This window comes from Bos indicus, chromosome 5 (genome assembly GCF_029378745.1).
Source record: "Bos indicus isolate NIAB-ARS_2022 breed Sahiwal x Tharparkar chromosome 5, NIAB-ARS_B.indTharparkar_mat_pri_1.0, whole genome shotgun sequence".
Taxonomy (NCBI): domain Eukaryota; kingdom Metazoa; phylum Chordata; class Mammalia; order Artiodactyla; family Bovidae; genus Bos; species Bos indicus.
Genome location: NC_091764.1, coordinates 110510880 through 110531918, shown reverse-complemented (window position 1 = coordinate 110531918; position 21039 = coordinate 110510880). Strand labels below are relative to the sequence as shown.

At 53.3% G+C, this 21039-nt stretch overlaps 1 protein-coding gene across 2 annotated transcripts in view; it reads left to right on the top strand.

Moving 5' to 3' along the window:
- TMEM184B (transmembrane protein 184B) overlaps nucleotides 1-21039 on the top strand; it is a 50284-nt gene that overhangs the window by 19692 nt on the left and 9553 nt on the right. For both annotated transcript variants that reach the window (XM_019961797.2, XM_070790392.1), the window contains exons 2-5: nucleotides 5768-6017; nucleotides 7545-7710; nucleotides 19324-19414; nucleotides 19911-19986. In XM_019961797.2, coding sequence (XP_019817356.2) covers nucleotides 5826-6017; nucleotides 7545-7710; nucleotides 19324-19414; nucleotides 19911-19986 — 525 coding nt within the window. In that variant the 5' untranslated portion in view covers nucleotides 5768-5825. The remainder of the gene's footprint in view (nucleotides 1-5767; nucleotides 6018-7544; nucleotides 7711-19323; nucleotides 19415-19910; nucleotides 19987-21039) is intronic.

The window sequence follows — 21039 nt, the reverse complement described above, 5'->3', positions numbered from 1 at the left end:
TGGGTTTTTTTTTTTTTTTTTTTCTTTTTACTGTTGAGCTTTGAGCATTCTTGCTATATTTTATATTCCAGATGCTGGTTATTTGTTGGATACGTGGCTCAAAGATATTTTCTTCTGCTCTGTGGCTTGTCTTTTCATGCTGTTCACATAATCACAGCATGAAAGTTTTTACTTTTGGTGACGTCCAGTCAGTTTTTCCTTTTAGAGGGTCATGCTTTTGGTGTTAAGTCTAAGAACGCTGCACCTAGCCCTGTGTTTGAAAGATTTCCTCCTGTGTCTTCTAAAAGGTTTGTAGTCTTATGTTTTGCATTTTTAAAAACAATTTATTATTTTATTTTTGACCGTGCTGAATTTTTGTTGCTTCTCACATGGGCTTTCTGTAGTCAAGGGGAGTGGGGGCTACTGTTTGTGGAGGTGCCCGGGCCTCTCCTTGTGTTTTCCTTGTGGAGCACGAACTCCAGGTGTACACACGTCAGTAGTTGCCTTTGGTCTCTAGAGTAAGGCTAGTTGTGGTGCGTGGGCTTAGTTGCTCTGTGGCATATGGGATCTTCCTGGACAAGGGATCGAACCCATGCCCCCTGCATTGGCAGGTAGATTCCTATCCACTGAGACACCGGCTAAGTCCCTACATTTTGCATTTAAATCCGTGATCATGGTGTAGAGTTTAGGTTAAGGTTCTTTTTTTTTTTTCCGTCTCTGGATATCCAGTTGTTCTAGCTAGTACTATTTATTGAAATGATTATTCTTCCTCCATTGATAAACACTTTTATTTTTGCAAAGCTACTGTGCACCTAAAGTGGGCTTCCAAAGTGGCTCAGCAGCGAAGAACCCACCTGCCAATACAGAAGATGCAGGTTCCATCCCTGCATTGGGAAGATGCCCTGGAGGAGGAAATGGCAATCCATACCCGTATTCCTGCCTGGAGAATCCCATGGACAGAAGAGCCTGGTGGTCTATGGTCCATAGGGTCACAAAGAGTTGGACCTGACTGGAGCGACTTAGCACATGCGCCTAAGAAAATCGGCAGGAATTCTCGTGTGCTATCTATTTCAAAGATGTCTTCTTCTATTTTTAATTTATTTTTTATTTCTGTTAACTTCTTATTTTATGTTGGAGTATAACTAAATAACAATGATGTGATAGTTTCAGGTGGACATCAAAGGGACTCTGGGACACACGTATCCATAAAGATATCTTTTTACATCAGTGGTTTGTTAACAGAAACTCAACAAAGTCCACACGTTGCATTTAGTTGTAATGTCTCCTTGGCCTCTTGTTCTGTTACTGCCCCTCAGCCACCTTGGTTTATAAGCCATTGATTCCTGGGAGAAACCAGGTCCTTCGTCCTGTAGATGCTCCCACGATCTGGCTTTGCTGCTGCTTCTTCATGGTATCATTTCATCTGTTGTGCTCCCCTCTGTATCTCCTGGATAGTGGTGGTTAGTTCTAGGGACTTGCTTTGATTCCAGTTCACTTTTGGGGTGAGGGTCCTTCCTAGATGATGTCGTGTGTGCCCTGCGTACCCCATGCCCCTCTTCAGTGATGTTGACCTTGACTGTGGCCTGTTCCATCCCTTATCAGATTCCCCATAGCCTCACCCAGTGGTTTTATCAGCCACTGATCCATATCTGTGTCCATGGTTTGTATTTGGAGTTGCAAAATAGTCATTTTTTGGTTGCATTCTGTCTCCCTTTACTAATGGGACTTGTGTAAAGTAGAAACTCCCCCGACAATGATGTCGTTACCCTCAAATATTATAGATGAAGCAACTGAAGCTCTGAGACATGAAGTCGAGCTTGCAGGTGGTGGAGTCCAGTAGGAACTCGGCTTGGTGACCTCACAGCTGGAGCTTGGGTGTGCTCCTTGGAGCTCTGCCCAAAGCCCCCTGCCACTTTGAAGCCTTTCCCGACCCCTCTCCCCAGCCTTTGCCAAGGCGGTTGGCGCTTCCTCGGGGCTCCCTGGGTAGTGGGCACTCCCTTGTGCAGTGTGGTGGGGCCAGGCCTCCAGGTCCCGCAGTCATGTAGAGCAGGCGTGTAGAGGAGCCGTGAGTCCTTGAACCTGCTCTTCCATGCCCAGCACAGTGTCCAGAGGCCTCAGGTCGTGTTTGCTGGAAAGATGACTCCAGTGTCTCCCCTCAGGCTCTCTACATGACCCTGGCAGTTTAATTTCAGTCGATTAAGAACATACAGGGCACCTGCCAGAGCTGAGGTTCTGAGCTCCATCTGTGTGTCTGCCTCCCTCTGGTGTGTGTGGGCTGTGTGGAGAAAAGGCAGCTATTGGGGTCCTTTCCCCTGGGGAGCAAAACCCCCCACTTCTCCCAGTTCTGAGGTGTCACCAGGCCAGGATCCTGCTCGCTTGTGGGGTCCAGGCAGGCAGAGATCCTTTCCAGGAAGGTGCCTGTCCCATGTGTGAAAGGATGGGACCCAGTGCCCGCCCCCTGCTGCCAGCGCTCACACTCTGTGAAGTTTGCGGGGTTTAGCGCCATGAGCTGCCCAGGGTCCCAGAAGCAGGGCGACCCCTGAGAGCCGCCTTCACTTGCCTCTCTCGGTGCTGGGGACCCTGCCCCTGTAAGTCAGAACACTGCCTGAAGTATTTGGGGTTTATTACGAAAATCCTAGAGTTATTTGGTGGTACGCCCAGAAGTATTTTGGGGGTTATTATGAAAGTCCTCGAGTTGTTTGGTGGTACCCCCGGAAGCTGTAAAAACCCAGTTTCACATTGTTCTCCTCATCTCTGAGATGCAGACAGTCCTACTTACTTCAGAGTTGCTGTGAGAAAAGGCATGAGATCATGTTGGGGGAAATGGTTTGTAAACAGCGAGGGCCGCCTGAGAACGAAGTCAGTGGTCTGTAAATCACGGGGCCCCAGCACGAGACATGGTCAGAAACGTGGCCAGCATGGCTCAGGCCGCAGGAGCACCCGCCGAGGCCGCAGCTTCCTCTCCTGGGAAGTACCTCCCTCCCCTTCCTGCTAGAGTCAGGGCCCTGGTGAGACGGCCGTGACCCCCGTCCTGGAAGGGGGCTCTGGAGCCCGCGGTGGCAGCTCATCCACGGCCCCCCATTGGTAGATAGTAGGCGTCTGGAACATATTCTACTGAAGTCCTGGGTCTGATTTGGGGGCAAGTCACTCACCCTCTGAGTGGACTTCTTGGGAACTAGATGACCTACATAAGGAGAGCACTCAAGGGAGAGGAAGCAAAGCCCAGCAGGAAACCAGCCACACTGAATAGATGCCCTAGTGGGTCACCCCTTAGCGGGGCCAGAGCTCAGCGGTTACCCCGTCTCGGGAGGTCTATGCACAGTCCCGTCAGCACCGCTGTTAGTTGAGGGCAAAACAGCCTTTGACACACCCAGCCCTTGCTCAGAAGGGGAAGATGGAAGCGTGTCTGTACTTCCTGAACCCCCCCTTCCCGTTTCCTTGTGTTTGTTCATTTAATTGGGGATGACAGACAAAGATGATGATTTACAATCCAAATCTTCTCTTTTAGGAAATACTTCTGGCACTGGTTTTCAGTGTTGCAACCATACTTCCAGGAGCTATTCTGAGACTTGTCACCGTGTCTCTTTTTCAAAGCGCCACCAGTCTTTATATAGACACCTTCAATTTTGAGTTTCTTTATATAGATGCCTTCTCCACTTTTGAGTTTTTAATCGAGATTCTTCTCTCGGTTGGTGCGTTAGAGATTGTTTATTTTTACAGGAAAATAAAAACATAGGGGGCTCTTCCAGGGTAAAAACATATAGCTAAGAGCAGACGTGACTCAGACGGGGGCCGAGGGGTGGGGAGATGTGGGCAAGAATTCTCTTCTTCATCTCGGGGTCAGGATCCACCCTGGGAAGGCCCCAGGAAGCCTCAGACGGGGAGGGCTCTGGGAGAGGTCATCTGGGCTGACTGCAGGGTTCAGGCTGAGATGGTTGGGTGTGGGGGATTGGCCGTTTTCTGGGTCGGGCAGTGGAGACACTCTGGGGTCCACTGAGCCTGTGCAGACACACAGCTGGTCGTGGTGGAGCTAAGATTTGAGCCTCAGCCAGGGCTCTTTCCGCTCTCACCTTCGTATCTGTTTGCATCAGTGGTTGGACGGTCACCTGGTCCGTTGCAGGTTAGTCTGGGGCCTTTGCTGCATGGAGGCTCCGTGACCCCAGGATGGCATTGTCCAACCTGTCAACAGGTGGCAGCGCTGAGAGGGACTCCCATCAGGGCCGTGGGTCTCGGCGAGTCTGTGGAGGGGAGTGACCGCTCCTCCTAGAGCTTTCCAGGTGCTTCTGATGGAATGGCTTCACTCTTTGAGAGTGGTGCCAGCCCCCAGCCTGGCATTGGTCCTTGTTTGTAAACTTGCCAGGAGAACTGTAACAACAGTTCTTCCTGTAATATATGGTTTCCTTCCAGCGTGAAACTATTAATTTGTTACCCCAGGTACTGAAGTTGCTACCAGGAAGTGTGGGGCCGACATGGCAGCCCACGTGGGGTAACTGCCCGGGACGCTGGAGTGCCATCCTGTGCCCCACCCACCCCGTCTTTACTTTCCCCACCCAGAATCTTCCTTTATGTCAGCTGTCTCGACCCTATTCTTTGCTTCTCTCTGACGTACCTCAAATTCCTTTTGAAATAAGGAGTGGAAATCGATGGATGATAAAATAAACATTATAAATGGTCTTGGTGCTAAGCTTGCTGCTGGGGATTCCGAGATGGAAAAGTGGTCTTGCCTTAGGAGGGTAAATGCAAGCAAATGACAGCAGCAGCACGTGTCACGTAGGGCAGCAAAGGCGGGTGAAATGCACGGAAGTACCTAAATGGGGAAAGTGATCAGGGCAGGCTTTTAGGACGAGTGGTCCGTGAGCTAAATTAAAAGGTGAGCAGTTTGCAGGTGGGGAAGGGCCACAAAATCTCCAGCACAACACAGCTGGTTGGTGAGGACCAAGTGTCAGCGTTAGGGAAACTGGGGAGAAATGGCAGAGGAAATACACCTGCCATTAGAGGGGGTGCCTCAGGGCTAGAGTGACCCTGCTAGACCCGAAGTGTAGAGATGGGCGGGGCCCGCAGACAGTCACCGAACACCAGCTGCGTGTGTGCCCGCGCTGTTCCAAGGGCCGGAGATCCAGTCCTGAGCAGAGCAGGGCCCCTGCACTCAGGGAGCTAGTGTCTGGTGTGGGAGACGGACAGTTAACACGTGAGTGATGTACAGTTTGTCAGCTGGAGCCAGGTGGTAATGCGTGCTCTGGAGAGAAAGCGAAGAGGTCCAAAGCGCTGGGATGAGGGTGGTCATATTTGAATGGGTGGTCAGGGCAGAGACCTACAGGGTGTGTGGGAGCTGCTGTGTGGGGGGACAGAGGCTGTGCAAAGGCCCTGTGGCAGGAGCAGGCATGGCATGTTGGAGCCGCAGGAGGCTAGTGTGGCTGGAATGGAGGATCATGATGGGAATAGACATGAGATCAGAGAGTGTCGAGGGCCCATCAGGCAGTCTGTGGGCCTCTGTAAGGACAGCAGCTTGTAGTCTGATGGAGACAGGAGCCATTGGAGGGTTTTGAGCAGAGGAAGGGCTCAATCTGACCGATGTCTTAGAAGGTTCACTCGCTGCTCTGTGTGGATGGCGGGGCCAAGGAAGAGGCAGAGAGATTGGTCAGGAGCCTGTTCCATTAATCCAGGGACTGGAGTGAGGCATGGTCAGGGTCTGGTTACATTCTGAAGGGAGATATACAGCCTAGAAGGTTCTTTCTGGTGCTGCTGCTGACACTGGAAGGAGGCTAACATTGTGGTTCCCTGTTTCTAGGCCAGCTCGTCGTTTATTCTGAGGCTTTCTCTCAGGAAGCCCCCTGCTGCCGGGCACCATGACCGTGAGGGGGGCCGCGCTGGCCCCGGATCCAGCGTCGCCCACCACGGCAGCAGCCTCGCCCAGCATCTCCGTGATCCCCGAGGGCAGCCCCACGGCCATGGAGCAGCCCGTATTCCTGATGACAACCGCTGCTCAGGCCATCTCTGGCTTCTTCGTTTGGACAGCCCTGCTCATCACCTGCCACCAGGTACCCAGGCCAGGCGAGCCAGCAAGCCCCAGCCCTCCGGGGGTAGGGGGGCAGTGGTCCCGAGAGGTTTCTCATCCAGCATAGTGTTAGTTAGGCCAGGCCAGGCTACACTACAGTAACAAATAAGCCCAGAATCTCAGAGGCTTCCCTGGGGGAGTCAGGTTCTCGCTTAGCCAGCCCAGTGCCGGTCAGCTTCCATTCTGTGGCTCCAGCATCTTACAGTTGCAAGACACCATCTGTCTGACAACTGCAGGGAGGGGTGTGTGTAGAAGGTACTCTGAATATTTAACCTTCTCAACCAGAAAAGGCCCACCTTCTGTGGGCCAGAACTGGTCACGTGTCCAGCCCAAGCTATAGGGGAGCCTGGGAACTGTGTACAGAGTAGCAGTGACCCCTTTGCAGATGAGAAAGTTGAGACCCAGAGAGGAAAGAAGGAGGGGACACTAGCCTAGTCACATACAAGTTGGTGGCAGAGCTGGGACAGAAGTCAAGTTCCGCATCCCCCGGGCTCGCCATCCCAGGGGACGCTGCCATGGGCTGTGACGTGCCTTGGCTGCCCAAGGAAGAAGGTTTGAAGGCTGCTCCGTGAAGAGGGAGGCTGAGCCCGTTCCAGTTCCAGGGTTCCCCGCCCCTCCTAGAACCCGATTGCTTCCCAGGCGGCTAGCTCACAGCAGATGGGAAACGCTTCGTCTTCCTCCTCCCGAGCATAGGGCTTGGCTCGGCCAAGCATGAAGTCATGGGAGCTGGGACAAGGGAGACTCTGGCTGCTGGGACTGCTGCATCGTGGTTAGAGCTGTTCTTGGCATTTGTGTGCAGCTTTTATTTTTTCCCCTGCTTTCTAAAAAGTGCATTGCATTCTCCCAACTTGCCAGCGAGGCCGGCAGCGCTGCCCCTGTTCAACAGATGGGAAAGTGAGACCCAGAATGAGGCTGTTGCTGCAGCCACTCAGCCAGAAAGGACTTCCACCTTCTGTGGAAGGGAGGGTCCCGTCTGTCCCGCCCTCTGCACCATAAGTTAGTTAAGCAACAGGGCAGGGTGGGCCACCACCTGAACACCTGTTTGTTAGCTCCATGCCCCAAGGGCAAGTGTTTAGAAAGTCCTGGAGGTGGAGGGACAGTACATGCATGTCAATCGACTCCTGCATCAGGCACCTGGTTCCCAAACCCAGACATGCACACATCCTGGTCCCCAGGGAGCATGTCATTGCTGTGGATCCCAGCTCATCCCTGACTGATTTGCATAATCTTGGGGGTGACCTCGTGGCCCTGGGTCTGCAAGGCAGCCTGGGCACCACCACATGCAGCTTGCGGGCTTCACGCACCCCTTGGTCGGACGCTTACAACAGCCTCACCCGGGAAGTGTATGTCATCACAGTGGAGAGAGAAGGACGCTGAGGCTCAGGGCTGAGTTATGTGGTGGTCCCTGTGCTAGTTGAGGGCAGAGCCGGACGCGGGCGGGCTCCTCCTCCCATGGGGTGGGCGGGCCGTGGGCCCTGGGGCTCCGGCTGACCGGCCCCCTCCCCCGCAGATCTACATGCACCTGCGCTGCTACAGCTGCCCCAACGAGCAGCGCTACATCGTGCGCATCCTCTTCATCGTGCCCATCTACGCCTTCGACTCCTGGCTCAGCCTCCTTTTCTTCACCAACGACCAGTACTACGTGTACTTCGGCACCGTGCGTGACTGCTACGAGGGTGAGGACGGCTTGGGCGGCAGCCAGAGGCTGTGGGGGGGCTGGGAGCTGTGCACCCCCACTTTGTCTGGGGGCTAGAAGACCCTCTTCTCGGCTTCCTTCTGGAGGGGCCACCTGTCCCTTCTTGAACCCCTTCAGGGTTTTCCATCCCTAGGTTTTCAGGTCCCAGCACACGTGTAACCAGGTGTCACCTGCTGAGACGCTTCGCAACGTGGCCCCCAAACACCTGCACAGACACCCAGGATCAGGGCTCCTTTCTCAGTGCCGGCATCTCTGGTGGGGATGGGGGCAGCAAATAAGTGGCTCATTGGTAGACAGAAAGGCCTTCCTTTCTGTGGAAGGGAGGGTCCTGTCTGTCCTGCCCTCTGCACCATAAGTTAGTTAAGGGACAGGGGGGGGTTGGGCCACCTGTGTTTTAGCTCCACAGCCCAGGGGCAGGTGTTTAGAAAGTCGTGGAGGTGGAGGGACAGTACATGCATGTTAATCGACTCCTGCATCAGGCACCTGGTTCCCAAACCCAGCCATGCACACCGGTCCCCAGGGAGCGTGTCATCACTGTGGATCCTAGCTCATCCCTGACTGATTTGCATAATCTTGGGGGTGACCTCATGGCCCTGGGTCTGCGAGGCAGCCCGGGCACCACCACACACAGCCTTCACGCACCCCTGTACCACGAGGTACAGGTGGGTAAGGGGCTTGTCCAAGGTGTATGGTAAGGTAGTGTAGTGGCAGGGCTAGGCCTCCCTCCCTGTGTGTCTTAATCCTGAGGGCTTTGTCCCAGGAGGAGCTCGCTGCCTTTCAGGGGGCAGTTCTCATGTGTGGTGTGGACATGTCACTTGCTCCTGTGCCGAGCTCCAAGCACCCAGCCAGGCCCCATGCTGGGCTCCAGGCAGGACAGCCCTCACCCCGCCTGCCGTCCAGGAATCTGTGCAGCCTAAACAGTCAGCACAAGGAGACAGGGTGCTCTCTCCCAGTGGCCCTGGCTAGGGTTGGGGTGGCGGTGGGGCAGGAATCAGGGTCTTAGAGATGAGTTGGCATCTGCCAGGCAGTGGCATGGATGAGCATTCATTCTGGGCAGAGAGGAATCTCAGTGTGCCAGTTTGGGGGTGCTGGAAGCTGTGGGGGGAGTGGGGGGCCAGCCATGGCCAGAGGAGAGGCCAGTGGCTGGAGGCGATGGACCTGGGAGGCAGGGATGGGGACATACACAGCTTTGGGGGCATAGAAGGAAACAGAGGCTTTCTTTTTTACTGGTGATACACAAGAATATGACATGACTGGAAATTGCAGTTTAGAAAATCTCCAGGTGCTGAGTGGGTGAAGGAAGGGGAGGCCAGAGACCCCAGGACAGGTCGCAGGCCAGCGATGCTTCTGCCTGTCCCCAGGCAGGCCAGCAGGGAGAGGAAGGAGGACCCTTGAACTCAAGATGCCTGCTCTGACGCCCACCCTCCTCAATGGTTCTATGCTTTCCTGTCTCCTCCCCGTACCTGCGCTGATGGTTTCGGGTAGAATGACCAAACATGGTTTTCTTTATGCCGAGGCTCTGACCACGACTAGTTATCTGCTTCCCAGACCCCGGGGCAGGGGAGCGCTTTGCCCTGGCCCTGGATATTGGAGTGCAGCATGCTTGGCCCCAAAGAAGCTAGAGTCTCCTCTCATCTCACTTTGAACCTGTGTATCCCTGAAGACTCGCAGGGTGCAGGAAGTGGCCTTTGAACTTAAGAAAGAATGCAGGCACCGGGTGGGCCCCGCCGGCCCTGCAGCACCGCCGGCCTCCTTTCCCACCCAGCACAGCACATCTGTTTTCCCAGTACCAGCAGAGCTCTTTCATCTTGACTCCAGCATCCCCTCAGAAAGGCCTTCCCGTGGCTCTGGCTCCCAGCCCCTGTTGCAGTTAAGCATGGACAGCGTGTGAGCCTGGACTGTCAGCTCCACGAGAGTAGACACGGGCAGAGAGCCCGGGTGATAGAGCCAGCAGGTGAGAGGTGCTCATGCCATCTGTATTTTTTGAACGAATAAGAAGCACAGAGTCTTCTACTGCAGGGGGTGCAGGTTCGATCCCTGGATGGGGAACTAATAAGAACGTGTGTGCAGCTTGGCACAGCCAAAACAAGAAAAGACTTTATTAAACACCCGCTACGCGCCTTGCAGTCGCCCACATGACTGCCTCGCTGAGTCCCCAGGCTGGAGTCCCTGCCCGGCTCCATCAGGGGAGAACGTGGCAGCTGGGCGGGGACCCTAGAGCCTGATGTTCCTGGAAGCGGTGGATCCCCAGGGAAACCGCTGGGCACCTAGGCAGTGGTAAAGCCTGGGGCCGGGGACGGTGGGCTCCCTTTTCTGTTCAGCTGCCAGCCTTGCCATGGTGCCCAGGAGCAGCCTCTGCCCACTGGTTTCTTTGGAAGCAAAAAGCACTTCCCTACTGGGGGCCTGGGGTGGGGCTATCCTGTGTGATGGGGGGACAAGTATAGGCTCCCTTCTCTCCAGGGCCCTGAAGACTGGGGCTCACAGCAGAAGTGGGGACCACCCGGGGCCTCCAGCCCATCTCACTCTGGGCCCCGGAGCCGGCAGCAGATGGTCGGCAGCTACTCCATCCCAGAACCCTTTTGTTCAGGTCCAGCCCGTCCCATCCTTCCAGCCACACGAAGGTCCTCACAGGAAGCCGGCTGCCCTACGAAGCACATCTCCTAGCAACGCTATTATCCGCTTGGCCTCTCCGAAGGAGTTTACAAACAGCGCAGCAGCTGCCGTGGAGTTCAGGCTGCCCCCCGAGTCCACCAGCTCGCAGTGTCTGAGTCAGTGGGCTGAGCCCTGGCCTGACCTTTTCCGCACCTCCCTCTTGCTGCTCTTATCTGCAGCTGCCCGCAGGAGCCGCCCCCACAGAGTTGGTGATGGGGCGTGTCTCTTAAAATTCAAAAAGAACCGCCCCCCTTCACCTTCGTTCTCCCTCCCACCCTCCCCCCCAAAACTCGGGAAGGGACACGAATCGACTGGGCTGGGGGCCTCTTATTTCAGATAGAACCTGCCCGTTGTGTAGGCCGGCTCAGAGCCAGACTCTTTGTCGGGCCTCTTCGAGACATCTGCTTTTTTTTTTTGAACAAAATTAAAACAACTGAAATTTTACTGTTATTGAAGTAATATATGCCCTTGGTTGAAACAAAACTCCTTCTCACTCTCAAAGTCATCCCACTTTCAACCTTTAAACTGGTTTCATTTGCTTGAGTGACCTAAAAATAGGCTTTTACTGTTATTTCTTAGCTTTTCAGTTTTATGTAGGGTTACGTAGTGACTTCCTGCTGTGGAAGGCTTTTTGTTTTGGTTTTGGGGTTTTGTTTTTGGTCACGCCGTGCAGCATGTGGGATCTTAGTTCCCCAACCAGGCATTGAACCCATTCCCCCTGCAGTGGAAGTGCAGAGTCTTAACCACTGGACTGCCTGGGAAGTCCAAGGAAGGCTTTGAGCTAGGTATCTTATCTCCAACTACAGCACACACACACACACGTTTTCTTTCCTTCCTCTCTTTAATGTGATCGTATCCTGATTTTTCTTAGTCTGTATGCAGTGTGAGGATTATACATCTGTAACTGTTGTTCAGGGCTCAGCCTTACAGTGACCCAAGACGACATTTCCTTCTTCAGCTTTGTTTTCCCTCTGGTTACTACTTGTCTGCCTCTTTGGCTTGCTGTTTTGTGTTTCTTATCATTAATTTATCCCGCCAGCACTTTAGTTGAATAAAACAGGAAGCCCTCCTGTCAGTCTCGTAGCTCCGGGTGTTCCAGGCGGAGATCCTCCTGGAGCCCCGCCCTCCTTGCTCCCCTCTGGACTGGTTGTCCTCCACGCCTCTTACTTTTCAGCTGTGGTCCTGGGTTTTTCCTTCACCATCAGTCCAGGAATCCTGCCGTCTTTCCTGTCCTGAACCGCCTGTTCCCTGGGTGCTGTCTTTTCTGCGTTTGAGGTTTGCCCTTTTTGGTGAGCACACATCTTCCAGGGGCTTCCTGAGAAGACAGGTTGCATGGGAGTTCTGTTTTCTGAAATCTGAACATTATCTGCAAGTATCTTTATTATAATGTTTAAGTTTGTTGGTGTTTGGTGGGAATATGATTTCTGAATTGAAAATCATTCTCCCTCTGAATTTTGAAGGTGTGTTTTTAACTGTCTCTTAGCTTCCAGTGTTGTTTTTGGAAAGTCTGCTGGATCCTTAATGCTTATATGTAACTTTTTTTTTTTCTCCTAGCTTTTTAGGATCTTGCCTTTATCCCCGTTGTTCTGAAATCTCACAAGAGATGGGGTGTTCATTGTGCAGGGCATCTGGTGGGCTCTTTCAGTATGGCTACAACTCATGGTCCTAAGGTTCTGGGAAATTTTCCTGAATGTTTCTTTGATAATTCCTTCCCCTCCACTTTATCATCCCTTTCTGGAGTAAGTTAAGTAGGACATTGCACTTTTGGATTGAGCCTCAAATTTCCTGTACAGTTTCTTGGCATTTTCCATCTCTTTCTTTGTTCCGCTTTCTAGGAATTTTTCTGATTATGTTTTAAATCTTTACCTTTGAGCTTTCTGTTGAAGGTTTTATTTCCTTTATCACGTTGTAAAATGTCAGGAGCTCTCCCCTGCTCTTTTTCCCTTGTTCCTGGTTTTGTTCTTCTCTCTCTGGGGATGCTAAGTACATTTTTCTTCTATTCCTCACATTATCTCTGTCTCTTGAGTTTCTTCCATTTGATTGCGCACTTTGCTCTTTGACCTTTGAATAAGAAGCTTTCCTCAAATGTCTGGTGTTCTTGGCTTTTTTTTTTTTTTTTTTTAATATATTTGAGAATGGGGCTTGGGCTTTTCAGGTGGCACAGTGGTATAGAATTTGCCTCCCAGTGTGGGAGATGCAAGAGACATGGGTTCAAACCCTGAGTCAGGAAGATCCCCTGAGTCAGGAAATGGCAACCCACTCCAGTATTCTTTCTTGGGAAATCCCAGGGGCAGAGGAGGCTGGCAGGCTACAGTCTGTAGGGTTGCAAAGAGTCAGACATGACTGAGCACACACATAAGTAAAGGAAATACCAAGTACACGCTGGAGCCCAAAGTAAGAAATCTAAAATGGTGGAAAAGAAGAATGGGTTTTAAAACTGCTGGGCCTTGTCCCAGTTGGGTGGAGGATGTGGATAGGACATTTCCTCTGCCTTTTATTGACTTTTTTCTTTTACTGCAGCATATGGGATCTTATTTCCCTGACCAGTGATTGAATCCACACCTCCAGTAGTGGAAGTGGGGCATCTTAACCACTGGACCACCAGGGAGGTTGTTCCTCTGCTGTTTGCTTGCAGTGATGGGGTAGACAGTATATGAAGGCTCCTTGATTCTGGGCCTGTTTCCCCAGAGAATAATGTTCTCATCGCCTTCTAGGAGGACGAAGCTGAGGGGCTGAGCTATAGCTGGGAAAGGGCCCTGGACATCTTCCCTTCGTGTTCAGACTTCCCGTCTATATTTTCTGCAAGTCTCATTGCTGCCCTTAGCTGGGCCAAGTTCTGTGAGGGCAGAACCATCTCAACTGTCTCAAAAGGAAAAAGCCAAGAGCACCACATGGAGACTTGTAGCCAGTGTTCCCATCTGTACCCACAGTCATCAGAGCTGCCTGGCGTGCCTGGTTACACAGGTTCCTGGGGTTCTTACTGGCTCCTTCCTGTCCCCAAGTCAGTGGCCATGCCACACCTTCCAGAGCTTTTGTGACATCCCTCTGCTTCATGGCGCCTGCTGCTTCTGGGGCCATGTCCTTGCCTTTGAAGGTCTATAGCTTTCTCCCCAATTCCTTCTCACTTCAGGGCCATTTCAGGGGAGAATGGAAGTAAACCCTGTGAATTGGAGCTAGTGATTCCATTATCTGGGGAGAAATGGATGCTTGCCCAGTGCCCCTAATGGAAGTGTTAGTTGCTCAGTCGTGTTCGATTCTCTGTGACTCCATGGACTGTAGTCCACCAGGCTCCTCTGTCCATAGAATTTTCCAGGCAAGAACACTGGAGTGGGTTGCCATTCCCTTTTCCGGAGGATCTTCCTGACCCAGGGATTGAACCTGGGTCTCCTGCATTGCAGGTAGATTCTTTACCACTGAGTGTCTACCACCTGGTAAAGACCAGAATTCACAGAGCTGGGAGTGGAGCACCAGGGTGTACAGGTGTACAGGTGTACAGGCAGATGGTGAAGGGGTGGGATCCAGCCCCCTTGCCTGCATTTAGTGTTTGACTGGGGTAGGGGGTCACCCCTAAAGATGACTCTGAGACACCCTGGGGAGTACGGTGGTTGGAGAGGCGCAGGTGGCCGAAGCTCAAATTGGGGAAACGCTTCCACAGCTGCTCTGTGTGGGCACTGTCTTGTTAATAAGGTTTGTGTGGCACTTCACAGTTCACCACATGTGTTTCCAGTACTGTTAGCTCATTCTCTCATCTCAGTTACCTGGTGGAGTATCTGTTATCATCCCCATGTTTCACATGTGAAAAAAAATTCACATAGGCTAAGAAATTTGCCCAAGTTGTGACCTAGAGAGTAACTGCCAAAGGCCAGACTCTGGTCTGGGTCTCTGAGGTCCAGGAATTGCTCTGCGGCCAAGCTTGGGGAAGGAATACAGGACAAGGTTCTTCCTGCAAAAGTGTGAACTCTTGTTAAGGGAAGAGGTGTTACATGCACGAGAGAAACAAAGACTGATGCTTCTTTCACCCAGTTTCCAATTTGGGATGAACTTGGATTCCTGGATTCTGGTCCAAAGTGAAACTTCTTCCCAGGTGGGGAGAGTGCAGTTGAGGACACCAGCTTGAGGACCACCAAAGACTCAACGACAGTGTGCTGCTGCAGGACCCACGGGGCTGGCAGTGGCCCTTGCTGGTCATGGCTCTGAGACCGCCAGGAATCAGAAGAGCTCAACCCATCAGGATAAAGACAGGCAACCAGAAGAAACCAATGAACACAGGGATCGGAGTCAGCTTTTTGGGTGGCAAGGAGCAGCAGTGAGCAGGAACAGCAAAGGGCAGAAAAGCCACGAGGGAGGAGGAGCAAGGACCAGTGCAACGGCTCAGAGTTCGGGGTCAGTGCTGAGGGAAGACCCCACCCGCCTGGCTGTAGCACGTGCATCTGCTATTGTCCATGATGATCAGCAGCCACGGGAAAAGCGGGAAAGAACGTTCGGGTGCCCCTTGTTTGCTAAGCAGTTGACTGTGGTCTTTTGCCTCTGATTGTGTGCATCTGTCTCTAGTTCATTTAAGATTTGGTGTCTAGAATGGAGATGGAAGTTCCAGGTACCTGACTGTCCAGGGTGAGCAAGAAAGAGAGAGAGCCCATTTTTCTCTTATGTTGGATGCTCCTTGTGGGCCCCTGTGGTCACTTGTGTGTCTGGGGTCTCTCCAGGGAACCAGAATGGGAGCTGTGGTCAGAAGCGTGGTCAGGTGAGAACCCCCCACTGTTAATCTTTTTTGCTCTTGTGACGTTCAGAGCTAGCTTATCTCTGTGTTTGTTCCCTGGCTGTGTGTTGAGCTGTCCATTTTAAACACACATGCTGGAGCGTGGGGGTGGTATTTTGCATGGCTCTGTCATTTCCTAGGAAGGGCATTGATTTGTCCAGATGGTCAGTGGGTCTTGGTGTGGGCTGGTTGAGTCATCTCCAGGAGATTCTGTCTTGTTTCCCTTCTCCAAGATGCATTATCGACTCACTAATGATTCTTTTAACAGAAACCATCAGCACATTGGGATTTTACAGACTGTCTGGCCCCAGAGCACTGATCAAAGGTCAAAAATCCTGAATTGGGAGAGATGGAAGAAGTTTGGTGATCTCACCAGTTGAATGCAGAGCTGCATATGGACAGAGAGCTGGACCACGTAATTCAGGAGCGGGCTGACATATGTTGCGACACAGGAAAGGATGTGAGCTCAGGCACCAAGCTCTTCCCAGAAGTGGATTGCAGGATAGCCTAGTTCGGTGGTTCTGGACAGAGGGGCAGAGGAACCTTGGGCCCTGTGGCCTCTCCCTTGGACTTTGGTGACCGGAAGTCCGATTACCCTGGGGAAGGTGCAGCTTCCCAGCCCGTGAGAGGTTGAGCACCCTGAACGCAGGACTCAGTGAGGGCCGCACCCACAGCCGTCCTCTCTGAGCCTCACCTGGAGCTGTGGCCTGTGTCCATCCATTCGTTTCTTCGTTGCTGATTGAGTGTGGAAGTGCCAAGCCGTTTGATCGCTGTTGGGGGTGGGCCTCGGGTCCTGCCTGCCAGGTGTTCACAGAGGACAGTGGGTAACACTGTGCAGTGTTCACTGCAAGCCCAGCCTCGTAGATAAGGCATCACACTCTCAGCCCTGAGCCCCGTCCTCACCGCAGCCCCCACCCGGAAGGAGCTATTATCCCCGGCTTAGAGATGAGGAAACCGAGGCCCAGAGCACTGAAGAAATTTGCCACACAGCTCCTAGGTGGTGGGACCTAAGTGGTGGGACACGCAGGCAGTCTGGCTCCAGGGTCCATGGCTTGCTGCCCGTTTTACGCTGCCTCTTGTACTTGAAGGAGCAGGCGTATCCACAGAGATTGTGGGGTGTGATATGAGCATGGCGATAAGACAGGGGACCAGCCAAGGACAAGGTGGCGTCGCAGCTGGGTCTGCCTCCGGGATTTAGCAGAGCGACCTGAATGTACCCCCAAGGGGAGGCCTGAGAGATCGTGGCATGACGTGGGGACTCCAGAAGAGGTTTTGTGTGCATCCCGCTCACTTGGCTGTGTACGTAACTACCCCACAACAGGCTCGTGTGAACAGCAGTTTATTTTGTCCATGAATACTGCAGGTCAGGAATTTGGACAGGGCACACCGGGACAGTTTGGCCATGCTCCGTGGGACCTGGGCCTGAGCCGGAGAACTTGAAGGCTCGGGGACGATCACCTGATGTCTGGTTTAGTCACGTTGCTGGCAGTTGATGCTGGTATCAGCTGGGAGCCTGGGTTCCTGCCACATGAGCCTCTTCATGTGGACTCTTCACATGGACCAGTGTGGGCTTCCTCTTGGCATGATGGCCGGGTCTAAGGGCCAGCATCACAAGAGAGGATAAACCAGAAGGAGGCCTTTTCTGGGCTTCCCTGGTGGCTCAGTGGAAAAGATCTGTCTGCCAATGCAGGGGACGTGGCTTTGATCCCTGATCTGAGATGATCCCACATGTCTTAGAGCAGCTAAGCCCATGCACCACAACTGTTGAGCCTATGCTCTAGGGCCTGTGTGCTGCAACAGCTGAAGCGCATGCACCCTAGAGCCCGTGCTTCCCAACAAAAGAAGCCACCGCAATGAGAAGCCCACGTGCCGCAACTAGAGAGGAGCCCCTCTGCTCACCGCAACTAGAGAAGAGCGTGCACAGCAATGAAGACCCAGCACGGCCAATAAATAAATTTTTTGAAAAGTTATAAAGAAAGAAGGCTTTTCCAACCACAACATCAGATGTCAAAAAGCTTTGCTTCCGCTATGATCTCCCCCGTTCACCCAGATTCGAGAAGAGGGAAGAAAACCCCCATCTCTCAGCAGAGGAGTGTCAGTGTCAGGATGTGGCTGCCTTTGGGAAAATACCATTGACTACAATATAGCTGGACCGATTGGAAGAGACACATCCACTCCTCTTGACCTTATATGGTTTTGGATAAAACCATTTTAGTAGGCTGACATCACATTTGGCTTGATGCTCCTCACCTCCTGCCTTCAGATGCCCAAAGTTCCTGTCAGTGGAAAGTGATCTAGAGGCCAGTGAGTGGAGATTCCCACCACATACAGGGCGCTCAGCCTTGTTGGGGGACAGCGGGCCCCCAGGGAAGGTGGGCAGATAAACAGCCATGACCGCCGATGCTGAGGGTGCCAGCCACTCTCCTGAGCACCTTGCATACTCACAGAAACCCCACCACCTCCTAACTTGATAGGAGCTCTTTGTGCCCCTGTTTAACAGATGAGAAAACTGAGCCACAGAGAGGCACCCAGCAGAGCCACATTGCGAACCCTCTGCTGTGTGTCTCTAGGGGGATCGTCACAGCACAGGTGGCCAGTGCTATGGGTCCTGTTTATACAGGGTGCCACCTGGGCCCCTGTTTCCCAGCCCCCGACATGAACCCTTAGTAGGTTAGACCAACTGAGGGGTGTACAGCCCTTTCCAAGTGGCTAAAGGCCAGTTTTACCTACAGACATGTGGCCAGGGTCTGCTGTGCTCCAGTTCCAGGCAGTCAAGCTTCTGTGTTAGTGTATGGCGAGGGCTGAGCCCATGCTAATCCCAGTCAGTGATCACACTCCAGCGGGGAAGGGCTGCCTGGTGTCTGCAAATCAGCAGGTTCCGTGGATGTGGGATGCACGCGTCCCCATGGTGGTGGCCAGGGACTTCTCAGGAAGGGTGATGTCTGACGGTTGGCGGTTCCAGGAGTGCAGAGGGCAGGGCACAGGCAGTGGGGCCCCCGAGGGCAGAAGCACGAAGGGCATAAGACCCTGCCAAGGGGAAGGGGGTGCCTTGTGTTGCTGGGAAGGAAATGTGAGGGCTGTGCAGGGACCAGGCTACCTGCTGAAAGGCCTTGAGCTGAGCCGGGGGCCTGCTCTGGGAGCCTCGAAGGCCTTTCTGCTGCACGCGGACGCGGCGGGTCAGATGAGAAGGGGCCTGCTGGCTGCAGGGCCGCTGGTGCGTCTCCCTGGATCTTCTTACCCCCTGACCCCGCCTTGACCCTCCCCTTGGCCTCACTCCTCTGCCGGACGCCTGTCCTGTTCCCCTGCCCCCGCCCCTGGCCTGCCTCCTGCACCTTTCCTCCACACGTCCTCCTCCTCTCTGTGCCCTGGCTTCCAGCACATCCTGGTACTTCTAGTACCCTGCAGGCAGCAGCCTTCATTTGCTGACCCCTCAGAAGTCCTCTGACCAGGAGACCTATGACAACGTCGTGCTGTATTTATAGCACTCACAGCATACTTCTACTGTGCCCCCGTTGGAGGCTGTTGCAGATTTTGTATCTTTGTGGGCGATGTCAAGCTGTGTCCTGATTCAGAACGCGCTGGCCCAGCTTCCCGAAACATTTGCACTGTATTTTGGGCACCTCTCATACGTTTTGTTGTAGCTTATCGTGCAAAGGCTAAGATGCTGCTACATGCTGATGAATGCATAAGGGTTCTTTCTGTCTCATTCTTGCTGAGAATTTCTCCTGAGATCCTTCTGGAGAATGTTTAATTGTTGCTTGGTCATAAAACTGTGATTTGTAACACAGACACAGAAAAGTGCATAAAACTAGTAAACAATTATAAGGCCAAAACCCAGAATGTGCACCCTGCCAGCTCTTCAAGCCCCCAGCCTACCTGTCCAGCTCGCCCCTCACAATCCTGTATTTGGTGGTAATCACGTTCTTGCCTTTCTTTAAGGTGAGACCAGCAGCGTCTGTGAACACCGTGGTTTAGCTGGGCCTGAGTTTGATTATACACGTGGAATATCCCCTGTGGGTTCTTACATTCCTGAGGTCCGCCCCCCACCCCTGCCACTTCCAGTCCTCCCCACCTCGTCTCTGTCTGTGACTGTGGTTCATTCACTTTTGTTGCTGTTTAGAATTCCACCATCTGTTTATCCGTTCTGTTGATCTGAGTGGTTTTCTCTGGACTTTGTTTTCACAGCCTTGGTCATCTATAATTTCCTGAGCCTGTGCTATGAATACCTCGGAGGGGAAAGTTCCATCATGTCAGAGATCAGAGGGAAGCCCATCGAGTGAGTAAAAAGTCCCCAGGAGCCTTCCCCACTGCCCTGTTTCCTGGGCCTGACGTTCTCTGAGCCATCCTGGCATCAGCCAGTCACACAGACCATCTCTGCCTGTGACCTTGACTTACTCTGCCTCTCTTGCACCTCCTGAACAAGGTCATTCACTGGGACTCTGGGGAGGGCCTGCCTGGCTTTCTCCTCATCTCCCTTCCTGTCCTTTACTGTCTGCCTATGTTTTCCCTCTTGCAGTTTTCACATTCAGTGCCTTTCAGGTTGATTTGTTATCCCAAGGGTTCCTGCCGCATATACTGTGTCTCTCCCAGTTCTTGGCCTCAGGCTCAAAGACTGCCCAGGATCTGAGCTTGATCCCCACCCTGGCCCGCTCCACCCCGGCTTGTCAGGGTGTGAAGGAGTGAGGGTGGCCTGCCCCCGCCACTGAGTCCCAGCTTTCCTGAGTCCCAGCTCTTTCTTTGCTCACCAGCCCTTCTCCGCTCGTCTCTTCCAGGTCCAGCTGTATGTATGGCACCTGCTGCCTCTGGGGAAAGACTTACTCCATCGGGTTCCTACGGTTCTGCAAGCAGGTGGGTACCCCCTGCAACTGCCCTGGTCACAAGCTGCAGGCCGGGGACCAGGAGCCTGGGTCTATGCCCTGGAGCGGCAGCTGCAGGGACCAGGCTACCTCTGATTGACAGAGCAGTAGAGGCAGGCGTCAGGCCAGGAGGACCCTGCTCCCGGCCCGCCAGCAGGGTTCCCATTTCCTGCAAGGCACCCACTCCCCAAGCTGTTAGGGATGCGCGAGCACTGGCAGGGTGTCCTCAGAGGAACATTGGCAGGTGCCCCAGGGGTGTCTGATGCAGCCCCCGGGCAGGAAGTGGCCCCAGACGCTTGCTCATTTCATCCAAGTCTTGGTGTGTATGTGTGAGAGTCCGAGGAAGTGCATGGCGATTCTGGAATCTCATTGTGAAAACGTATCAGCTGTGGCTAGAGCCAGGAGGGTTTCTGCATTGAGGAACACGATGGAACAGACCTGCGCAGCCTCTGGTTCTTTCCCCCGTTTCCCGCTTGGCAGGCAGCCCAGCAGCTTCCAGTTTCCAGACCCGCCCTCCCAGTGGTCTCGAGTAGCCTGGGAGGAGGCAGCGTGGTGTTGCGCTCAAGTGCCTGGGTCTGGGTCTCTGACCGTCTGAGTTTGAATTCCAGCCTCGCCTCTTGACTATGTGACTTTGGCTAAATTACGAAACCTCTCTGAGCCTTGGTTTCCTTTTCTCTGAAATGAGCATAATGATACTTAACCTCAAGGGATGGTTTGAGGAACAGATGAAGGAAAGCCCTTAACACAGCCCTGCCTCTGAGCCTGCCATCCCTTGCTCAGGAGGGCCTCAGGCACCGTGCCCCGCTGGCAGGACCCCGGCTTCATCTCCACAGGGCCCATCAGCCCATCTAGCATCGTGCATCATCATCTTGGGAGATGAAACTCACAGCCCATCCCCAGACCTGCTGGAGGCTGGCCTCCCTGCTCCCTCCTGGGCGGGGCTGGGGCACGGCCCCACCCTCAAAGCCCTGCTTGGATGGCCAGTCTCCAGTTCTTCCAGATCTTCCTTCCCTCGGGTGTTTCTAAATTCAAAACCTCCCTGCGG